The sequence below is a fragment of the Pan troglodytes genome, chromosome 14 (assembly GCF_028858775.2).
Source record: "Pan troglodytes isolate AG18354 chromosome 14, NHGRI_mPanTro3-v2.0_pri, whole genome shotgun sequence".
Classification (NCBI taxonomy): domain Eukaryota; kingdom Metazoa; phylum Chordata; class Mammalia; order Primates; family Hominidae; genus Pan; species Pan troglodytes.
In genome coordinates, this window is record NC_072412.2 from 19,912,873 (window position 1) to 19,935,160 (window position 22,288).

A 22,288-nucleotide genomic window follows, 5' to 3' on the forward strand; every position below is an offset into this window, starting at 1 on the left:
CTGGAAGCCCCACTTTGCGTCGCCCTTCGGCTTATTCCGCTCAAGAGCCGCCGCGTCGCCGCATCTCGGCGCGAATCTGAAAGCGCTTTCGGGGGAGAAGATGTTGGGGGCACTGGTGAGTACACTGCACAAGTGACAAAATGTTTTCAGCTCCTGGAGGCGAAAGGTGCAGAGTCGCTCTGTGTCCGTGAGGCCGGGCGGCGACCTCGCTCAGTCGGCTTCTCGGTCCGAGTCCCCGGGTACGAGGAAAGACCACAGGGGGCTTCTCGCGGAAAAGCGTGCCGCGGACCCTGCGCGGGCTGGCTGGGGAGGGCGGATGACGAGGCGCAGGGGCAAGGGTGGATCTGCGAGGCGGCGGGTCAGGGCGTCTCTGGCTCCGGGGCTCCCTCGCTGGCGGCGGCGCAGGGATGGCGCGCCCGGGGGTGAGGGTGCGGCGGGTCACAAGCACTCGCAGCCCGCGGCGCAGCAACCCGGCAGGCACACGCACACGTGCACGCGCGCCCCGCACCCGCCCCCCGTGCGGCCCCCGGCTCGGGGCGGCGGCGGCGGCGGGGGCCGGGGGCGCGCGGGCCGGCGCCGGGCTGGGCCCCGGGGACCCCGCGGGCGGCGGGCAGGCGGGGAGGGCGCTCTGGGGCCCGCCCGCGCGGCTCCCATCCTCCGGGCCGGCCTCTGGCTCCGCGGGGCGAGGGGAGGCGCCCGCCGGCTCCGGGCGCCGCGGGCGGGACACGGGCGCGGGGCGCAGGCGGGCTCCTCCGGCGCGCTCGGACGCTGAGCGTGGCCTGTCCCTCAGGTCTGGATGCTGGTAGCCGGCTTCCTGCTGGCGCTGCCGCCGAGCTGGGCCGCGGGCGCCCCGAGGGCGGGCAGGCGCCCGGCGCGGCCGCGGGGCTGCGCGGACCGGCCAGAGGAGCTACTGGAGCAGCTGTACGGGCGCCTGGCGGCCGGCGTGCTCAGCGCCTTCCACCACACGCTGCAGCTGGGGCCGCGTGAGCAGGCGCGCAACGCGAGCTGCCCGGCAGGGGGCAGGCCCGCCGACCGCCGCTTCCGGCCGCCCACCAACCTGCGCAGCGTGTCGCCCTGGGCCTACAGGTGAGCCGCGGGCGCGTCCTGGCGGGGCCGGGCAGGTGGGGAGGGCAGGGCTGGGCGGGGAGAGTGGGTGGGGCCGGGCCGAGGCCGGGCAGGCGGGGAGGGTGGGGCGGGGAAGGGGAGGTGGTTGGGGCGGGGCGACGCGGAGGGGGCGTGGCACGCGGGGCAAGGCGGAGCAGGTAGGGGTGGGGTGGTGCGGGGCGAGACAGGGTAGGGTACGGTAGGGTGGGGTGGGGTGCGGGGGGCGCTGCGATGAGGCGGGGTGGGGCGGGGCAGTTGGAGCACCGGGGGGCAATTCCTAAACCGCGAAGGCCCACCCCCACCACCTCCCTTGAAGGAGTCCTGCTTCCCCTCTTTACCCTCCAGTATTTCCTATGCAACACATATCTCTTGAACACCTCATCTCCTCCAGGTTGGATGGGTCCGCAAGGCACTAGCCGGGGACCCTTCCGTGATGTGGACACAGTGATGTGGACCGTACTCTGCACAGGGGGCCCGGGGAGGTGCTGCTGGGGGGTGCGCGGTACTATCCACATATTTCCTGAGTGCCCCTGTGGTCCAGAGGCTGCTGGAGTGGAGCCCTGGGAAGCGCCCTCTGAGCCCCTCTAGTTTAATAGCCTAAGGAAGGAGTGGGGATAATTGGGAAAGAAACCACACCATCAGGCAGTGCATGAAGTGACATGAACAGTTTCGAGAGTATTTTGGTCTTGGAACAGAGGTCATTTCAGAAGAAAGGGACAGCCTGCAGAAGGGGAAGGCTGGAGAAGTTGGGGGCGTGTAGGCAGGGTGCCGCAGTGTCCTCAGCAAGCACCTGTGACCGTCTTCCCTCTAGCTGGAGCAGGAGGAGCTGCCCTAGGGGGCAAGGCCTCCCAGGGCCACAGAGGTCAAGAAAGGCTTCGTGAAAGAGCTGAATCTTGATGGAGGAGAGCAAGTCGCCTACAAAGGCAGTGCTGAGGGAAGGGACAGCTGATAGCAAGCGGGAACAAAGCGCTTGGAAAATGGGGAGAGCCACAAGGCGAGCGGGGGCGGTGGGGGGGGGCGTAGGCGAAGTGTTTGCCTGTGGGGTGGGCATCGATGTGAGGCTGGAGACAGGCGCAGGAGCTGGATCCCCGCCTTGTCAGCAGTGCGGAGCTTCACCCTCACGCCTGGAATCCCAGCACTTTGGGAGGCCGAAGCAGGAGGATTTAAGTCCAGGAGTTCGAGACCAGCCTGGGAAACATAGCGAGATCCCATTTCTGCAAACAATTTTTAAGGATTAGCGAAGTGTGGTGGCACGTGCCTGTGGTCCCAGCTACTCCAGAGGCTTAAGTGGGAGGATAGATTGAGCCCGGGAGGTTCAGGCTGCAGTGAGCTGTGGTGGCGCCACTGCCTTCCAACCTGCGTGACAAAGCGAGACCCCGTCTCTAAAATAAAAATTAAAGAAAAAAAAAAGTCTTGACACTTGAAATGGAGGAAGCCATACAGCCACTCTGGTTTAGGAGGGTGTCCCAATGGGGCATGGATTGGACAATGCTCTCCAGCACTTCCATCCAAAGGACCTAGAGCTTCACTCAGGCAGCGCGGTGGGAAGGGGAGACTAGGATCAGCGTGAAAGATGCTCATTAAAGAAGACAAGTGCTGTGGAGAGTCAGAGGAAATGTGATGATTTTGTCTAAAACGCATCTGGGCTTTCCTGGAGCCTCTCCCTGCCGGCTGCTGGGTAGGGAGATTTCCTTTTACTCAACAACACACAGGACCCCTATGCTGTCCTGGGAAGCCAAGTTTTAGGGCCTCCTGCCTCCTGGCTACTCTGCAGAGGACCAAGCTCACTGTGGCAGAGCCCCCTCAGAGCCCCTGCCCACGGGGAAGTTGGGTGGGACCCCTCCCGCCCTTCTCACTCCTGTCCTTCAGCTGGAGCTTGCAGGGCACACACATGGCACCATTCATTCTGGTGTCTTGGTGCTCTTGCTTTTCCTCTCTCTTCCTCCATTTCCAGGACCCGAAGGGATGGACTACGGCATTCTTCTTTCTCTAACCTCGTGTTATGCTTCTGATATACCAAATAGGATTTGGTATGTATGTGTGTGTGTGTATATATATATATATATATATATATATATATATATATATATATATATATATCAAATACCAAATACCACATGAGGAATCTCTCAGAACCAGAGATTAACTTCTCTGGACAGAAGCTGCTGGCCCTGCTTTCTATAGCAGATTCGAACTCTCAGGCAAACCCATGGCTCCCCACAGGCTGGGCCAAGGGCCTAAGAGTAGTATATAGCCTCCCAAAGGCATGTCTCTCGTGTTTCTGGCTTGGGTTGTTGATGGTATTTGAGCAAAATGAGAAAATACACTTAGGAACAAGTGTTGTGGGAGGAAATAATGAATTTAGTATCAAGCCTGTTGAGTTTTGCCTGCCTGAAAGGCGTACAGGTATCAATGACTGGTTGGAGCTCAGGAGACAGAGCAGGGCTGGAGGACACATTGAGAGTTAGCAGCGCTGGCATTCTGTGTGTGGGAAGTTAAATTGAGTTGCCCTTGCTACAGATGACGCCTATGTCGCCCCAGGCAGGATCTGGGAGCCGAGGGAGGTTATGGATAAGAATGACACACAGGGTTCGGGGATCGTGGTCTGGGCCACCCAGATCTGCCCACATGTGGAACCTCAGTGCTGGGTGGTCCCAGGAGCAGGAGTGGCAGCTGCAGCAGGGTGGCTGAAGGTGTCATGTGCATCATTTTTCATATTATTTAGCAACAGTGATGAGATCACTCCCCATGGGCAAACGGAGGTGGGTGGCTTATATTTGCTGAAGGAAGGACAGTCTTCAGGGGATGGCTGCTGGGCTGGGACTCCAGATTGCTGACTGCCAAAGCTGCTCCTGCATTTTCCTGCCAGGAGAGCCCTCTCTGCCTCCCTCCAATCACCTCTCACCATCTTTTGGGTTATTGGGAAGATTAGAAAAAGTGAGACCCAGCCAGGCCCAGTGGCTCACCTGTAAATCCCCAGCTACTCAGGAGGCGGAGGTGGGAGGATCACTTGAGCCCAGGAGTTTGAGACCAGCCTGGGCAACATAGTATGAGACTTATCACTACAAAAAAAACAGCCAGGTGTGGTCATGTTTGCCTGTGGTCCCAGCTACTTGGGAAGTTTGAGCCAGGGAGGCTGAGGCTGTAGTGAACTATGATTGTGCCTCTGCACTCCGGCCTGGGCAACAGAGTGAGAACTTGTCTCAAAAAAAAAAAAAAAAAAAAAGGAAAAGAAATAGTGAGCCAATGGAAGTGTGGAGCCTCTACTAAAAGATGTTGTGGAAGGACGGGCTTTTTCTTTTAGACAGAATCTCGCTCTGCCACCCAGCCTGGAGTGCAGTGACACAGACAGATCAATGCAGCCTTGACCTCCTAGGCTCAAGGGATCCTCCTACCTCAGCCTCCCATGTAGCTGAGACCACAGGTGCGCACCACCACATGCAGCTAGTTTTTTTGTTTTGTTTTTTTAGAGATGGGGGCCTCACTTTGTTGCCCAGGTTCGTCTTGAAGTCCTGGGCTCAAGTGACCCTCCTGTCTCAGCCTCTCATAGTGCTGGGATTACAGGCGTAAGCCACAGTGCCAGGCCAGGGCTTGTTCCTTGGTGGAGTGTCTGAGGGTGGGGCCTGGGTAGAGGAGTGCCCACCTGCAGGCTGGGCACAGGGTCAGGTGGTATTTCTTTCTTTCTTTCTTTTGAGACAGGGTTTTGCTCTGTCACCCAGGCTGGAATGCAGTGGCATGATCTTGGCAGACTGCAACCTCCATCTCCTGGGTTCAAGCAATTCTCCTGTCTCAGTTTCTGGAGTAGCTGGGATTACAGGTGCATGCCACCACGCCCAGCTAATTTTTGTATTTTTAGTAGAGATGAGGTTTCGCCATGTTGGCCAGGCTGGTCTCGAACTCCTGGCCTCAAGTGATCTGCCTGCCTTGGCCTCCTAAAGTGCTGGGATTACAGGCCCAAGCCACCACGTCCTAAAGGCACAGCAGTCAGAGAGAATGCTGAGAAAGACAGATAGGGAGATGGACTGAACGTCAGGAGTACTGATGGGCACAGGAAGGATCACTTTAGGTGGATAAGTTTTACAGTAGGCATTTGGAAGGTGGCTTTCCATACGGATGGAATGGAGACCTGGGTCATTCAGTAAATGGTGTTGGGACAGCCTGGGCCTCACTCCTCTGTGAAAATGAATTCCAGATGAATCAAAGATTTAAATGTAAAAAAACCACAAAAGCAGAGAAAAACACAAGCAATTATATTTATAATCTTGGAGTGGAGGAGGCCCTATTTAGCTGCTCACAGTCCCCAAAAGTCACAGAAGACAAGATTGAGAAATGAAGTTACATAATTATACACCATTTCTTCTTGGTAAAGTAAAATAAGAAAAATACAAGGGCAAACTGGGAAAAAATGTTTGCAACCCAAGTCACAAAGAGCTCATTCCTAAAGAGCTCCCACAAATCAGTAAGAAAAGGACCAGTGACCGCCGGGTGCGGTGGCTCACGCCTGTAATCCCAGCACTTTGGGAGGCCGAGGCAGGAGGATCACGAGGTCAGGAGATCGAGACCATCCTGGCTAACATGGTGAAACCCCGTCTCTACTAAAAATACAAAAAAAAAAAAAAAAAAAAATTAGCCAGGAGTGGTGGTGGGCACCAGGAGGCAGAGCTTGCAGTGAGCTGAGATTGTACCACTGCACTCCAGCCTGGATGACAGAGCAAGACTCTGTCTCAAAAAAGAAAAAAAAAAAGAAAAGAAAAGGACCAGTGACATCATGGAAAGATGAGCAAAGATCGGGACTGTTCCCGGGGAAGGAAGGTCAAATGACTCAAACGCTTGACACAGAAAGCAACGCTAGCATCAGGCATAAGTGAAATGCATGTGGAGACTATACTAAGAAGCCCTTTTTTTTTTTTTTTTTTCCTGGCACCCAGCAGGCTACGTTGGCAAGGTTGTGAAGGAAAGGCATTCTCATCCAAGTACAGGGGTATGAATCAGCACAACTTTTATGGAGGGCAATTTGGTGTTAAATATCAAGATTTTAAATTCACACACCCTTTAACTTAGTATTTCCCCTTCAGACACACTTGCCCATGTGCCAAATGATATGTGTACAAGGATATGTGTTCACTGCTGTAATGGCAAGAGATTGGAAGCTACCTAAACATCCACCAACAGGCACCGAGTTAGATATTATACACTATAAGGAAGAATGGGGCAGCTCTAAAAGTCATAAGTGGATCAATCACTCACCAATACAAAGCGGGGAAAGGGGTATATAGCATGCTGCCATTTCTACGTTAAAAGGGAAAATATGACGTAATATGTACATACGACACATTCTGTGTTCAGCGCCTACACATATACGCACACAGGCATCCTTAGAACGTGGGTTCTGTGGTGCGTCTTATGAGGGTCTCTGGAGGCTGGAGTTGGGGAGGAGACCTACTTTTTACTCTTGTATCTGTTAAAGTTTTCTGCCGTGTGCACATATTCCTTATTTCAAAGACGTGTTAGTTTTTAAGTTGAGAGCAGAAAGGGAATTTCTCCAACAACGAGAAAAAAGCAGATACTGAGAAAATGAAGCTTCAGCACAAACAACAGCCTGGGACATACCAAGGGCATTGGTTGAAGGGCACCGTTTGCTCTTAAAGGCTCTGGGGCTTCCTGAAGAGGCACTGCAGACATCTGGATGGATTTTCAGAGTTCCTGCGACTCCATGGCTGGTTTGTGCTCCTGGTGAGGAGCCCAGACCTGGAAAGATGAAGGCATTGGCCCCAGGTGACAGACAGGAAATAGTAGAGCCAGGAGTCATCCTGGACCTCTCTGGTTCCATCTAGCCCAAGTCCCACCCAGTGTGCTGTTAGAAAACAACATTCAGCTTCCAGAATACAAAAATATTTTTTCATTTACTTTGTGGCATAATGTTTGTTTCTCTTTAGCTTTAAAAACAAAAATGCCAAAAATAAAGTCAATTGGGTTGCTCAGCAAGTTTTTAAAAGTCAGATTGATATATTAAGAAATATGTTGTAAGAACACTGAGGTTTATTGAAGTTTAAGATATACGTCATTCATTTATGATGAAACCCCAAAGACAGGCTGGGCGCAGTGGCTCACGCCTGTAATCCCAGCGCTTTGGGAGACCGAGGTGGGTGGATCACCTGAGGTCAGGAATTCAAGACCAGCCTGAGCAACATGGAGAAACCCCATCTCTACTAAAAAACAAAAATAATAATACGAAATTAGCCGGGCATGGTGGCACATGCCTGTAATCCCAGCTACTTGGGAGGCTGAGGCAGGAGAATCACTTGAACCTGGGAGGCGGAGGTTGCAGTGAGCTGAGATTGCGCCACTGCACTCCAGCCTGGGCAACAAAAGCAAAACTCTGTCAAAAAAAAAAAAAAAAAAAAAAACCCAAAGATAAACACCTACCAGTACAGTACTCTGAATATTTTTTAACAGCTTATGTTTTCCAATTTTTGGTAGTCGTCTAAAGATAACTTTTCTCTAGGTTATGAATAATGTGCAATAATTTATTTTTAGGCCTTGTTACTTTTTTCTTTAACTCCTTTCCTCTGGACAATTCAAGAAACTACACCTAATTTATTTTACAGTAAACAACTCTGTGGATAGCTGTAGTCGGGAGGTAAACAAAGAAAAGGACAAGGAGTGTCCTAGGCTATTTTCTGCTGCCATCACAGATACCACAGAGGGGGTAATTTATAAAGAGTACAAGTTGGCCAGGCGTGGTGGCTCACGCCTGTAATCCCAGCACTTTGGGAGGCCGAGGTGGGTGGATCACTTGAGGTCAGGAATTCAAGACCAGCCTGACAACACAGAGAAACCCCAGCTCTACTACAAATACAAAATTAGCTGAGCGTGGTGGCACACACCTGTAATCCCAGCTACTCGGGAGGCTGAGGCAGGAGAATCACTTGAACCGGGGAGGTGGAGGTTGCAGTGAGCTGAGATCATGCCATTGCACTCCAGTCTGAGCAACAAGAGTGAAACTCTGTCTCAAAAAAAAAAAAAAAAAAAAAAAAAAAAGTATAAGTTTATTTGGCTCATGGCTCTGGAGGCTGGAAAGCCCAAGGGTCTGGTGCTGGCATCTGGTGAGAGTCGTCCCATGCTGGAAGGTGGAAGCAAGTGACAGAGAGGGAAGGGCGGAACTCATCCTTTTACCAGGAACCCCTCCAAGGATGGCAGAGCCCTCCTGACCCAGTCGCCTCTTCAAGGCCCCGCCTCCCACACTGTTACCATGGCCACTGAGTTTTTAACACATGAGCTGTTGGAGGGACACAGACCATAGCAGAGAGTAAAGGAGAGTAGGGAGAACAGGGGACAGGAGGTCAAGTAACTTTCAAATAGACACCCTAGGTCACCAACGGCATTCGAAGAGGCCATGAGACCCTCCCCAGCAGCCCAGTGCAGGTACAGTTCAGGTACCCCGGCTGAAGGAAGCCGGTATTTTCCTGTGGAGAACCCAAGTACCAGAATTTCAGCAGATGACATTTGGGAAGAGGGGAAATCAGAAGAAAATAAATTCCCTTCAGGGGTTTCATTTGAAAAGCGCCACCTTGGGATACAGATGTATAATAGCCAGGGACTGGAAGTCACCTGAATGACCGCCTATAGGCAGCTAGTCAGATAAAATGCTATACAGCTGTGAAGACTGGCGGCTCTCAGTGTACCTAAGGACATCCCCTACTTACTAAATGTGCCCAAGTTCAGCTTCCAGTTACCTGTGGGCAGTTCAGCAATGGCCCATTCACTGCGACCTGTTTCCCATGTGGGCTGTCCATTAATTATTCCACTTGACCGATATTGAAACCGAGGGTCACATTCATTCATCAAATATTGTCTGGGGGCTGGTGGGCAGGCCCCCTGGAATACAGCCAGGAACCACAGACCCTGACACTCCTCCTGCAGTCACAAGGTACTGTTCGCATCACTTTCTCTCCATCAAATCTTTTTTAAAAAATTTATCAAAGGGGTTATAACATTAGAGAAAGAGAGATTAGGAGTATAATGTTACAGAAAGTTATCCTCACTACAGCTATCCTTCTTGTTAAGACTCCAGGCCGGGTGCAGTGGCTCATGCCTGTAATCCCAGCACTTTGGGAGGCCGAGGCGGGTGGATCATATGAGGTCAGGAGTTCGAGACCAGCCTGACCAACATGGTGAAACCCCCATCTCTACTAAAAATACAAAATTAGCCGGGTGTGGTGGCGCACACCTGTAATCCCAGCTACTCAGGAGGCTAAGGCCAAGAGAATCGCTTGAACCCGGAAGGCGGAGGTTGCGGTGAGCCGAGATCGCGCCGTTGCACTCCAGCCTGGGTGACAGAGCAAAACTACGTCTCAAAAACAAACTCCCATTTATCCTCTACCCCTTTAACAAATGCATGTCTCTCTTTTATGCACTTTCAAATGTGTGTGCCGACGCTAAAAAAAAAAAAAAAACCCCACCCTGCAGGCTGAGACCCCTATGGTACGCGCGTCCCCACTGCCTTGAGCACCGGCCGGCGAAGGTGTCTGCAGCGGCGTTTGTGGCCGACAGGGGGCAGCACGGCGCCAGCGTCCTCGCCCCGCGCACTGGCTGCCCGGGCCGGCCCACCGCGTGGTCTGTGGAATTTGGGGATGGGAGGTGCTTTTCTTTCTTCTCTTTCTTTCTCTTTTTTCTTTTTTCCTTTCTTTTCTTTCCTTCCTTCCTTCCTCCCTCCCTTCTTTCCTTCCTCTCTCCCTCCCTCCCTTCTTTCCTTCCTCCCTCCCTCTTTCTTTTTTATAACGTTTTTCCTTGGGTCCCTGCTTCCAAACTGTGGGTTATTTTCTAATGTCTTAAAGCAAACTAAGCCACGCCTTCACGGAGTCTCTGTACATAGTACATGAGCACAGGTGCAGTGTCCTTTCGCCGCCATCCTCTAATGACAACGCTTTGTTGAGAAAACGAGGGCGTTAGAGAAAGGAAGAGTGAAGGACAGAGGGCTCTGCTGCCTGGCTGGGAAGGTCTCAGTCACAGCCTGTGAGACGGCCGGCGGGACATTGTTCATCCTCATTCATTCTTGGAGAAAAAGAGACACACATTGTTTAAAGCAGCTTATTTAAGAAATGTTGGTATTTTCCCCTAAAATGTTTGTATGCATAAATGACCTTGAACTGGCCAAGGTACAGCACAGACCCCGCTACTCCCCCCTTGCCCCAGCTTCTTAAAATACAGCAGGCTCTACTGCACCTATCACTGTTTCACAGGGTAAAAATAAAAGCATTGTCAGGAGCATTGTTATGGGATTAAAGTCTCTCGTTCTGAAAATAGGTATGTTCGTTTTGCTTTGATAGTTATTTTCCCCTTACTGCCTGGGTTTTACTTTAGCATTCTTAGAGTAACTAGGGATGATGATAATATTTCATTCCATCAGCGCCTCTTGCAATGCTCCTCACCTGAATAAAATGCATGTGCCCTAATGCCAACAGAATGATTTGGGCAAATTCAGGAAGTTCCACACATGCCATGAAGTGAAATTCCTCATGGTGTCTGTCTTCCAGAAGTGACACATGAAAAACTGGCAATGAGCACACTGCTCACTAAATAAGAGGCCAAAGAGAAAAGAATCTACCGGAAACTTCCGGAATTAAAGAGTCCAGGCTCATGTTGTGATAGTGATTATTCCTCATAACCAGTGTTGTGGCGACAACTGACTCACTGGCGGTCGGGTGGACTCCCCCCTTGGTGTGCACAGGCGCCTGCCCCAAGGACACACTTCAAAGATGGCTCTGAACCCAGATTCTGCAGCTTCCCCCGGGCGGAGAGTTAAGCCACCCCGTGGGCATGAGTCGTGTTTTTCCTTTGAAGAGATGTTTCCCAGCTGCAATGAATGTGTGGCATTTGCCATGACAAAAGAATAAAACCCTTCAAGAAATGTGGGTTCTCATTCTCATTTCTTTTTCTCCCTTTCCCTCTGTAAAACTTTTTTTTCTGAATTATCTTCCAAGTTCTTTTCCAAAACATTAGTCTTTCTCTCCTCTTCCCCTACCTCCCAGATGAACGAATTTCCCCAGAATAAATGGATTTCCTTGTTGTAGCCTCACTGTTTACCAAGTGCCTGGCTGGCTGCTAAATAGCCACAAACCGCACACCGCATCCGTTATTACCGTGAGGCTTAGGCAGCTTGGCTGTGGGGGGCAGTGTGGGCGGCTGGGCTAACCCAGGAGAGCTGGAAGACTTTGGACAAGTCTGCTACTCTGTTGGTGCCTCAGTTTCCTCACGAGTGAGAGGAGAGGGTGGGCAGGCTAAGCCTTCTTTTTCCTAATAGCCCTGAGCCAGCTCAGTTGGCAGAGGAGCCGGGTTCGTTCTGGAGCCCTGACCTTGATGTTAAGTTCAGGATTGCACCAAAGTCAACCTCAGTCCCCAGACAGGGCAGGACTGACCGCTAGTTCTCCTTGGCCTGGGGAAGCCAGTGGGGATCCGTGCCCTGGGCAGACCTCATTGCTATCCCAGGCTGATTTTTCCATGTCCTCTTTCATGAGAAATGCACGACTGATGTTTTCTTGTAGGGGCCAGAAAAGCATTTTTCAGAGCTTCTTGGCAGCACATATTGAAGATCTTTGGCTCCCTGGGGCCTTAGCGCATGGAAGGAGGGTGGAGCTGATGGGTCTGCTGGCCACGGCTTGGCAACAGGGAAGCTGTTTGTGGTCTCCAGTTACTCCCTGGCCAGCCAACAGAGCCCTACTATACCCGGCCCTGGCCCCACAGCCGGCCTGGCTGCACATAGTGCTTCCAACGTGGCGGTCCTGCCCCTTCCTTCCCCTGTGGTCTCAAAACCATTCCCCCTCCCAGCTGCTGGGCTTGCTCCAAAGGGAAAGTGAGAGATCGGAAGGCTAACACAAACCTGTCTTCGTGACTCATTACTTCTCTTAATCATAGAGACCAACTGGTCTATACCAGGGCTGTCTATTAGAATTATCTGGGGAGGTTTTAAAAAAGACCAGCCCCCCGCTCCACTCTAGAGCAATTGATTCAGAATCTCTGGGGGTGGGGGGGACACTGATTACTATTTTTTATAAGCTCATTTGTGTGCCTCCAGGGAAGCCATCCCATTGGCAACACTGATTGCTTACTGGGTTAATAATGACCTTATGTACTCATTAGAGGAAATGTAGAAGTCCTGGGCCGGTATGGTCATGAAATTCACACCCACTTGGGAAATGCAATCATCCAATTGTTTGCCATCAGCTGCAAATCGATAGATAGATCGGAGCTTAGCCAATGGCTAGCTAGCCTTTAGGGATAGCGCTTACGTTGTTGACTGTGCAGCCAGAAATGGGTTTCTGCTGATTCATTTGAATCAGTGACTCCCCAGCTTAAATGAGTGAAACAGATCACTTGGACAGCTTGTTAGTGTGGAGAGCTTCCGACTCCTTGGGTGTAGTGTTAAGTCTGAGAATTTGCATTAAAAATTTTTTTAACTTAAAAGTTTTATTTTGAAATATAGATATATCTATACATCTTTTTTGTTTTTATTTTTTTGAGACAGAGTTACACTCTGTCACCCAGACTGGAGTGCAGTGGCGTGATCATGGCTCACTGCAGCCTCGACCTCCCAGGCTCAAGGGATCCTCCCACCTCAGCCTAAGGAACTAGGACTACAGGCACGCCCCACGACGCCTGGCTCATTTTTATTCTTTTACATATTTTTTGTAGAGATAGAGTCTCACTGTTGCCCAGGCTGGTCTCAAACTCCTGAGCTCAAGAGGCCTCCCAAAGTGCTGCGATTACAGGCATGAGCCACCGCGCCCGGCCAGAATCGACACTTTTAACAGGAGTCCCATATAGGCCTCATGCCGGTGGTCTGAAAACCACATTTTGGAAATCTTGTTTATGCCGCCTTCTTATCTCTTGCAAAGGTTAGTGTTTTTCACAGGACTCTCAGCTCTTGGAGAGGGATGCTACATGTCCCTCAGTGTCCCCAGAGGACGGCGGATGTCTTGGTATTACCATGGTTGTATAACGTCTTGAGATCTGCTGGCGTGAGTCTGCCCCCTCATTTCTTTTTCAAAATTGTCTTGAGTATTCTTGGCCCTTTTCTTCTCTCTCTATGAATTTTAGGATCAGCTTGCCAAGTTCTCAGAGAAATCTTTCTGGGATTTCGTTAGAATTGCACTGACTTTATAGATTAATTGGAATTTTCCAAGACCTTAGAGACTCAATGTATTGCCAGTGTCTTTTCTAAGCATAAAACATTGGTGAAAATGTCACATGATCAGTCCTGCCGTTAGGAAATTGTGGGAAGTGCTCATCAAATCCATCTCCTTCACTTTGCAAAGAACCAGGCAAGGTGGAGTTCTCTGCCCAAGGTTACTGGGTGGTGACTAAGTTGGGCTACAGTTTTAGGTCCCAGACTCTTAATGGCTCCATCCTCCCCTTTTAAGAGAGTCTGCTGGGTTGAACTCATTGACCTTCGGATCTGGCGAGCCACGCTACCGAGGCAGGCTGTCTCCACAGACACATTTCGGTGCTTGTGGGTTCTAGCCAAGATTGGAGAAGGCATTGCCCCCACTTTGTTCCTGGGATGGGGTCTTTCAACTGCTGTGAGATAAACAGTCATCCTGAGCCCCTGCTGCTCTGAAATCATTTCATGTTTTGCAAGGTGGGAGGGTGAGCCACATCAAGGCACGTGTGCCAGCCAGCGCCCCAGCTATCCTTGGGCATCGGTTAGAGGACACATCAGGTGGCCCGATCCTCCCTCGGAATGTGTTCATTGTTTTCAGAGCTCCGGAGCCGCTTCAAATTGTTTCCTACCGCGTCCGGCCCCAGGGGCAGGGCTCTTTTTCTGTCTCTGCTGTCACTTACATTCCTCTCCCAGCTCAGTTTCCATCACCTCTAATCATCCCTGGAGGACTCGTCCTTTGTTCCTGGATTAAGCCGGGCCACCTGTCACTCGCTCAAGCCAAGCTTCCCACGTGGCCAGGGACACTTCTGCGATCCCATCAGAGGGGAAAACTTGATGTGTTTCAAGAATGCCCTGGTGCCAAGCTTCTGCAGAGCAGCACGCAGAAAATGTGAAGACAAAAGAATGACTGCCCACAGGAGGCGCGGCACAGGGCAGAACTCTGCTCGGTTGCTTGTCCGTGTTTGGTAAGAGAAAAGGCTCCCGTTGCAGTTTCTTGCTGTTTCTTTTTGGTGGCAGCTTTCCTTAACCGAAAAGCACACCTAGCTGTTGATGTCCCCGGACTCCAGGCAGGAGGCTGGGGTGAGGGACTTCAGCTCTGAGTCTGTGCCAGCGAGGGCCCTAGGGCTTCTCTCATGACCTCTTTCCCAGGCCCCCCGCTGGATCCTTCCAAAGGCACAGGCCTTGTCTTTCTGCTTCTCTGGGACTGCAGGCCTCAAGCCCCCGCGCCCTGGGCAGCAGGGCATGGTAGATGCACGGCACCCCCCTTAGCGGCACCTTCCCATTGTGAGAGAACTGCCTGAAACCCGCCCCTGTTCATGCCTCTGATCTCCCATGGCCCAGGCAGCCATGGGGGGAGGTGTCTTGTCAGAGGCCTTAGCCCAGAGGCATCCCAGCGGCGGGGGCAATTTCAGTCCCAAGTCCAGTGCAGGGCTGCGCTGTATATTTTTAGGCGGATGAAACTCTGACCCTCACTGCATCCAAGTGACTGTCAGTTATCACCTACAAAACTACCGGGGGTGACGCCTGAGTGACAGTTGTTCATGAAGAACCCAAACGATGGTGAAATATGAGCAGTTACCTACATACCGAGGGCACGGAAAGACCAGTCCCAGGTGACGAGAACTCAGAGGGCCGGGCGATGCCCTCACGTCACTCACCCCACCCGTGAAGAGACTGAGTCCACAGAGGAATGCCTGACCCGCCCGCCCGCCTTTGGTTTTCCTGCGGCACATCCTCGGTACTGTTCTGACAGCCTTTCCAAAACCACATCTCACGTGTGTGCAGCTGCCCGGTGCCCTTCATGAGTTTCCAGGAGCAAGATCACATACAGACTAACTGCTGTGGTCTCCAGGGCTCCTGTGCACTTCTCAAATAGCTCACCATGACTCCAGCCTGCTGCATGCCGCGTGCGAGTGAGCACGCAACCTGTCCATGCTTACACACACGCCCACAGATGCCCACGCTCACATGCACCTGCCCACTTACACACATGCCTACGCTCACACACATACGTGCCCGTGCTCACACCCGCCCATGCTCACACACCCACACACACCTGCCCACGCTCACACCTGCCCCCACACACCTGCCCACACTCAGACACACTTGCCCCCGTCACCCACACACGCCCACGCTCACACACACCTGGCCGTGCTCACACACCCGCCCATGCTCACACCCACACATACCTGCCCATGCTCACACCTGCCCCCACACACCTGCCCACACTCAGACACACCTGCTCCCTCACACACACGCCCACGCTCACACACCTGCCCACTTACACACCCACACATGCCCACGCTCACACACACCTGCCCACTTACATGCCCACGCTCACACACCTGCCCACTTACACACATGCCCACACTCACACACACCTGCCCACTTACACACGCCCACGCTCACACACCTGCCCACTTACATGCCCACGCTCACACACCTGCCCACTTACACACATGCCCACGCTCACACACCTGCCCACTTACATACATGCCCACGCTCACACACACCTGCCCACTTACACACGCCCACGCTCACACACACACCTGCCCACTTACACACATGCCCACGATCACACACCTGCCCACTTACACACATGCCCACACTCACGCACACCTGCCCACTTACACACGCCCACGCTCACACACACACCTGCCCACTTACATGCCCACGCTCAAACACACACCTGCCCACTTACACACACCTGCCCACACACACACCTGCCCACTTACACACGCCCACGCTCACACACACACACCTGCCCACTTACATGGCTACGTTCACACACACCTGCCCGTGCTCCCACACCCGCCCATGCTCACACACCCACACACCTGCCCACGCTCACACCTGCCCCCACACACCTGCCCACACTCAGACACACTTGCCCCCTCACCCACACACACACCCACGCTCACACACACCTGCCCGTGCTCACAAACCCGCCCATGCTCACACCCACACACCTGCCCACGTTCACACCTGCCTTCACACACCTGCCCATGCTCAGACACACCTGCCCACTCACACCCACACATGCCCATGCTCACACATGCCCACACTCACACCCGTGCTCACACACCTGCCCCACACACACCTGCCCATGCTGACACACAACTACCCATGCTCACACCTGCCCATGCTCGCACACCTGCCCACACTCATCCACATACCTATCCACACTTACGCACACCTGCCCATCACACACGCCTGCCCACACTCACAGATGCCCACACCCACACCTGCCCACTCACCTACACACACGCCCATGCTCACACGCACCTGCCCAAACATGCCCACACACACACACACACCTGCCCACACTCAGACACCTGCCCACACTCACACCTGGCCACACTCAGATGCCCACACTCACCCACACACACCTGCCCATGCTCACACACATGCCCACGCTCACCCATCTGCCCACACACCTGCCCATGCTCACAGCTTCCCACACTCACACCTGACCACACCCACTTGCCCACGCTCACACACACCTGCCCACACACACCCACACACCTGCCATACACACATGCTCACACTCATGTTCACAGTCAAATTTCTGTATTGTCCTATAAATGCTTTTCTCTATTTTCTAATACTTCATTTTGAAATAATTTCAAACTAACACAACTATTGTGAAATTAGGACGAGTTCCCATATACCATTTACCTGGGTTCCCCAAATGTCAGCATCATCACTCAGCAAAATGCTGAGATCGGAAAATGAACAGACACGACATTGTTATCTGCCCCGCAGGCCTTCTTTAGGGGGTCCACAAATGCCCCTTTCTGCTCTAGGATCCAACCTCCAGCAGCCACTCGTTTTGTGGAATGTCCCTGAGTTTGGGTTGCATGTGTTTGATAAATGATTGTGCAGGTGGTGATACTGGGAGTGGAAGCGGCTGGCCTCATGTCACTGCGCCAGGACGGCAGGTGTGGGCCCAGCCAGGACACCCCCGGCTTGTGTTCCTCTACTCAAGGCGCTCGTGTAGGTTCCCTCCCTCTTGTTTTTCTCCTGGAACAACACGGGATATATCAAGTTTCCTACATTCCGTCCTTTGTTGGTCACGTCCTCATAGTGTCATTTCTCTCTATTTCTGGTAGCCTGGCTCCATCAGGTTCAAGTTCAGGTTTGACCCAGCCCCCTCAAGCCTCTGCCCTTCGTGGACTGAGGATGCACCCAGTCTCCACCATCAGCCTTCTCCCCGGGAAGTCGGTGTACTCTGCTCTCCTCTGCCTCTATTTGTTCTCCCTCCATGTGCCCCCGGAGACTATCATCTTATTTAACCACCATCTATCGGTGGACAACTTAAAACTCTGCCTTCAGCCAAGAGCTCCCTCTGCGGCTCCAGCCCATCTTCCCCCCCATAGTCTGAGGGATCTTTCTAAAATTCCATCTGAGGGACACTCTTTCTCGTTGTACTTCCTAGTGGTGACTGTCCCTTGACCCTATGCTTTGACATGAGACCTGTGAAAAAAAATTCTACAACTATTTGGTATGTTGGAGGGAAGCATGAATAAATGAAGTCAGATTGTGCTTTTTTGTTTTTGCTTCAGAGACAACTTGTTCATTTTGCAGGCGGTCCCCACTGCCCTCTCCGGTGCCTTCACCCTGGGATCCCACCTCTGGGGCTCCACTGCCAGCAAGGCCACCTGGCCAAGCTCCTGATCCCTGCGCTGCCCCATCCTCTGGCCACCCCGACTGGAAGCCTTGGAGTCATTGCTGACTTTCTGTCCGACCTCATCCCCCACATTCAAACAGTGGACTAGTGCTTGGAAATGTCCCTCTGGGGTTCCGCAAGCACAAGAGGTGGCTGGGTGCAGTCCTGTGTCAGTCACCGGCTTCCTCTGATGGCAGCCTGGCCGGTGGCCTCGGGCTCTTCCTACACCAGACCACCTCCCTCCCAACCCCCACCCCTCCCCCGGCAGACTCCCTCCTTAGGTCCTGGCACGGAGGTGGCACTGGATCCATCTCCAATGGCGAGAACACACCATTTCTAGACTCTTCACCTCCCAGGCGTGCTCTAGTCCCTCAGACACAAACGGAAGAAGAGGATCCTATGCCTTCCTGAGCCCCCGAACCTCATAGGCCACTGAGAGCTGGCACTTGGCACCAAATCTCCCTGATGGAGAAAGCTCTTGTCCTTCACTCCCGTGAAAGCCCTGCAGGCCTCTGGCTCCCGGCCCAGTCAGCACTGTCCGCCCCCAGCCCCTCTTTCTCTAGACCTGCCCCAAGCCTGTCCTTGAAACCCGCCCTACCTGCCCCCAGCCTAGGCCCCAGGTGGACGCTCCCCTCGGGGTCTGCAGAGCCTTGCCGGCGGGAAGCAGCGGCTCCGGGGCCCTAGGCAGACAGGGCGCCTCATTCTGTTCTGGTGGCACCTGTGGGCACCCGTGCAGGCGGCATAGATTTTATTTTTCTGCGCACATTAGCCCAGACTCTGGAAGTAGTTTTCCGGCCTGGCTCAGGGCTGGCTAGATGTGCCGTCATTTCAAATGTAAGGAAGCGCTGGGCAGATCTGTTGTCGGCGGGGGGCCTCGCACGCACGCGCCCGCAGGCGGAGGACAGGACAGTCCCCGAGGCCCTCCCCGGTGACTCTAACCAGGGATTTCAGCGCGCGGCGCGGGGCTGCCCCCAGGCGTGACCTCACCCGTGCTCTCTCCCTGCAGAATCTCCTACGACCCGGCGAGGTACCCCAGGTACCTGCCTGAAGCCTACTGCCTGTGCCGGGGCTGCCTGACCGGGCTGTTCGGCGAGGAGGACGTGCGCTTCCGCAGCGCCCCTGTCTACATGCCCACCGTCGTCCTGCGCCGCACCCCCGCCTGCGCCGGCGGCCGTTCCGTCTACACCGAGGCCTACGTCACCATCCCCGTGGGCTGCACCTGCGTCCCCGAGCCGGAGAAGGACGCAGACAGCATCAACTCCAGCATCGACAAACAGGGCGCCAAGCTCCTGCTGGGCCCCAACGACGCGCCCGCTGGCCCCTGAGGCCGGTCCTGCCCCGGGAGGTCTCCCCGGCCTGCATCCCGAGGCGCCTAAGCTGGAGCCGCCTGGAGGGCTCGGTCGGCGACCTCTGAAGAGAGTGCACCGAGCAAACCAAGTGCCGGAGCACCAGCGCCGCCTTTCCATGGAGACTCGTAAGCAGCTTCATCTGACACGGGCATCCCTGGTTTGCTTTTAGCTACAAGCAAGCAGCGTGGCTGGAAGCTGATGGGAAACGACCCGGCACGGGCATCTTGTGTGCGGCCCGCATGGAGGGTTTGGAAAACTTCACGGAGGCTCCCGGAGGAGCCTCTCAGATCGGCTGCTGCGGGTGCAGGGCGTGACTCACCGCTGGGTGCTTGCCAAAGAGATAGGGACGCACATGCTTTTTAAAGCAATCTAAAAATAATAATAAGTATAGCGACTATATACCTACTTTTAAAATCAACTGTTTTGAATAGAGGCAGAGCTATTTTATATTATCAAATGAGAGCTACTCTGTTACATTTCTTAACATATAAACATTGTTTTTTACTTCTTCTGGTAGAATTTTTTTAAGCATAATTGGAATCCTTGGATAAATTTTGTAGCTGGTACACTCTGGCCTGGGTCTCTGAATTCAGCCTGTCACCGATGGCTGACTGATGAAATGGACACGTCTCATCTGACCCACTCTTCCTTCCACTGAAGGTCTTCACGGGCCTCCAGGTGGACCAAAGGGATGCACAGGCGGTTCGCATGCCCCAGGGCCAGCTAAGAGTTCCAAAGATCTCAGATTTGGTTTTAGTCATGAGTACATAAACAGTCTCAAACTCTCACAATTTTTCCCCCTTTTGAAAGCCACTGGGGCCAATTTGTGGTTAAGAGGTGGTGAGATAAGAAGTGGAACGTGACATCTTTGCCAGTTGTCAGAAGAATCCAAGCAGGTATTGGCTTAGTTGTAAGGGCTTTAGGATCAGGCTGAATATGAGGACAAAGTGGGCCACGTTAGCATCTGCAGAGATCAATCTGGAGGCTTCTGTTTCTACATTCTGCCACGAGAGCTAGGTCCTTGATCTTTTCTTTAGATTGAAAGTCTGTCTCTGAACACAATTATTTGTAAAAGTTAGAAGTTCTTTTTAAATCATTAAAAGAGGCTTGCTGAAGGATACACTGGCTGTGTGTATTTATCTCAATTCTGCTTGATGGGCCAGACTAATTGTTAGAGGAAATCATATGTTACCTAAGGTCTTCACTTTATCTTGAGGTTTAAATTCATCGAGATTTGATTTGGTCTTAGAAAGATCAACTAGTCAGGTAAGGTCAATGTCTTGGATCTTTTGTGACACCCCCAAGACCAGGAAATGTCCTTTATTCACATGCTTCACTCCCAAATTTCAGCTACCACAGAAAGACCAACTGGCAGCCTTGGTCTGATCCAGATGAATGGGTCACTCAGAGACTTCAGCTCCCACTAAAATGGACAGAAATTGTGCATGAAAAACACATCACTGAGCAAATCCACACTGTCCAAATAAAAAATTCAAAATGGAAAGCAGTAGCTATGGATAGCTCCACAGACTACACTTCCCCATTCAACCTCTGGGGGAAGAAAAGGGATCCTCTGGTGGTGGTATGTCTAGAACACATTCCTGTCCAGGAACCAGAAGGTCCACAGCAACAACAACACAAATCCATACATTAAAAAGAACTGCCTTTTTTTTTTTTTTTTTTTTTTTGAGTCGGAGTCTCACTCTGTTGCCCAGGCTGGAGTGCAGTGGCGCGATCTCGGCTCACTGCAAGCTCCGCCTCCCGGGTTCACGCTATTCTCCTGCCTCAGCCTCCCGAGTAGCTGGGACTACAGGCACCCGCCACCTCGCCCGGCTAATTTTTTGTATCTTTAGTAGAGACAGGGTTTCACCGTGTTAGCCAGGATGGTCTTGATCTCCTGACCTCATGATCCGCCCGCCTCGGCCTCCCAGAGTGCTGGGATTACAGGCGTGAGCCACCGCACCTGGCCCAGAACTGCCTTTTAAAGCAGCAACTTAGGTGTGTTTTCCGTCATCGCTGCTGTTGTGTAACACTTTCCAGGTCACTCCTCAAATATAAATAGTGCAAGCGTTGGAGGAAGGGCACACAAGGAGAGGAAACTATCTGCATGGGGAAAATGTCATGATTTTATTCACTGCATTAATTATTAGTTTAACCTCAGCTTGCTAAAAGGTAGCACATTCCTAACAGAAGAAATGAGCTTTCCATTTGAAGATCGAGAAAGGCAGCCTCTGTGTTTTTTCTCTGTACCGTACATTCATCCGCTTAGTGACTATCTAATGGGCACCTGCCTGGTTCTAGTCACCCAGCTCCTGCAAGGCGGCGGTGAGCGAGACAGCCTCCCTCCTCCACTAAAATGATGAAAAGGCAAAGCTGCTCAAGCGCCTCGCACCTGAGTGCCGCTCTATGAACCTGCTCCCTTCACCTCACTAAGCTTCATTTTCCTTCCGTGTGAAATGAGGTCACAGCGCCCACCCTGTGAGGATTCAACACTGTTGGTAAAGTGCCTGGCACAGTGCCTGGCACACATGAACACGTGTGGACAGGGACACATCATTGCACTGCAGTCATTCATAAGCCACATTGAAAATAAACATCAAGCTAAGCCTTCTGCATTTTAAACTTATCTTTTATACCAAAACAAAGTCACTTGTTATGTCGCTTTAGGAGGCATCTGTCACTTACAAGTGACTTTTTTTTTTGTATGAAAGGTAAGTTTACAATGAAATCGCTGGGCCGGGTGCAGTGGCTTATACCTGTAACCCCAGCACTTTGGGAGGCCGAGGTGGGTGGATCACCTGAGGTCAGGAGTTGGAGACCAGCCTGACCAACATGGTGAAACCCCATCTCTACTAAAAATACAAAAAAATTAGCTGGGCGTGGTGGCGCGCAGCTGTAATCCCAGCTACTTGGGAGGCTGAGGCAGGAGAATCGCTTGAACCCAGGAGGCAGAGGTTGCAGTGAGCCGAGATCACGCCATTGCACTCCAGCCTGGAAAACAAGAGT

General features: G+C 52.6%; 1 protein-coding gene across 3 annotated transcripts; it reads left to right on the forward strand.

Annotated features, from left to right (window-relative positions):
* The first annotated feature begins 493 nt into the window (after positions 1-493).
* IL17D (interleukin 17D) lies at positions 494-20,402 on the forward strand. Of its 3 annotated transcripts, none has more exons than XM_016925024.4 (2): positions 494-1,086; positions 18,940-20,402. In XM_016925024.4, the coding sequence occupies exons 1-2, from the start codon at positions 797-799 to the stop codon at positions 19,256-19,258; spliced, it is 609 nt and encodes a 202-aa protein (XP_016780513.1). In that variant the 5' UTR covers positions 494-796; the 3' UTR covers positions 19,259-20,402. The 3 variants fall into 3 exon arrangements, with proteins under 3 accessions (XP_016780513.1, XP_016780512.1, XP_054520832.1); XM_016925023.4 differs by lacking the exon at positions 18,940-20,402 and adding an exon at positions 17,377-18,931 and having other exon boundaries at positions 658-1,086; XM_054664857.2 differs by lacking the exon at positions 494-1,086 and adding an exon at positions 9,996-12,998.
* Positions 20,403-22,288: the final 1,886 nt, after the last annotated feature.

Coding starts and splice junctions, on each gene's coding strand:
- IL17D (XM_016925023.4), top strand. CDS start 797: ATGCTGGTAGCCGGCTTCCTGCTGGCGCTGCCGCCGAGCTGGGCCGCG. Junction 1,087..17,376: donor GTGTCGCCCTGGGCCTACAG/GTGAGCCGCGGG, acceptor TATTTCTGGTAG/CCTGGCTCCATCAGGTTCAA.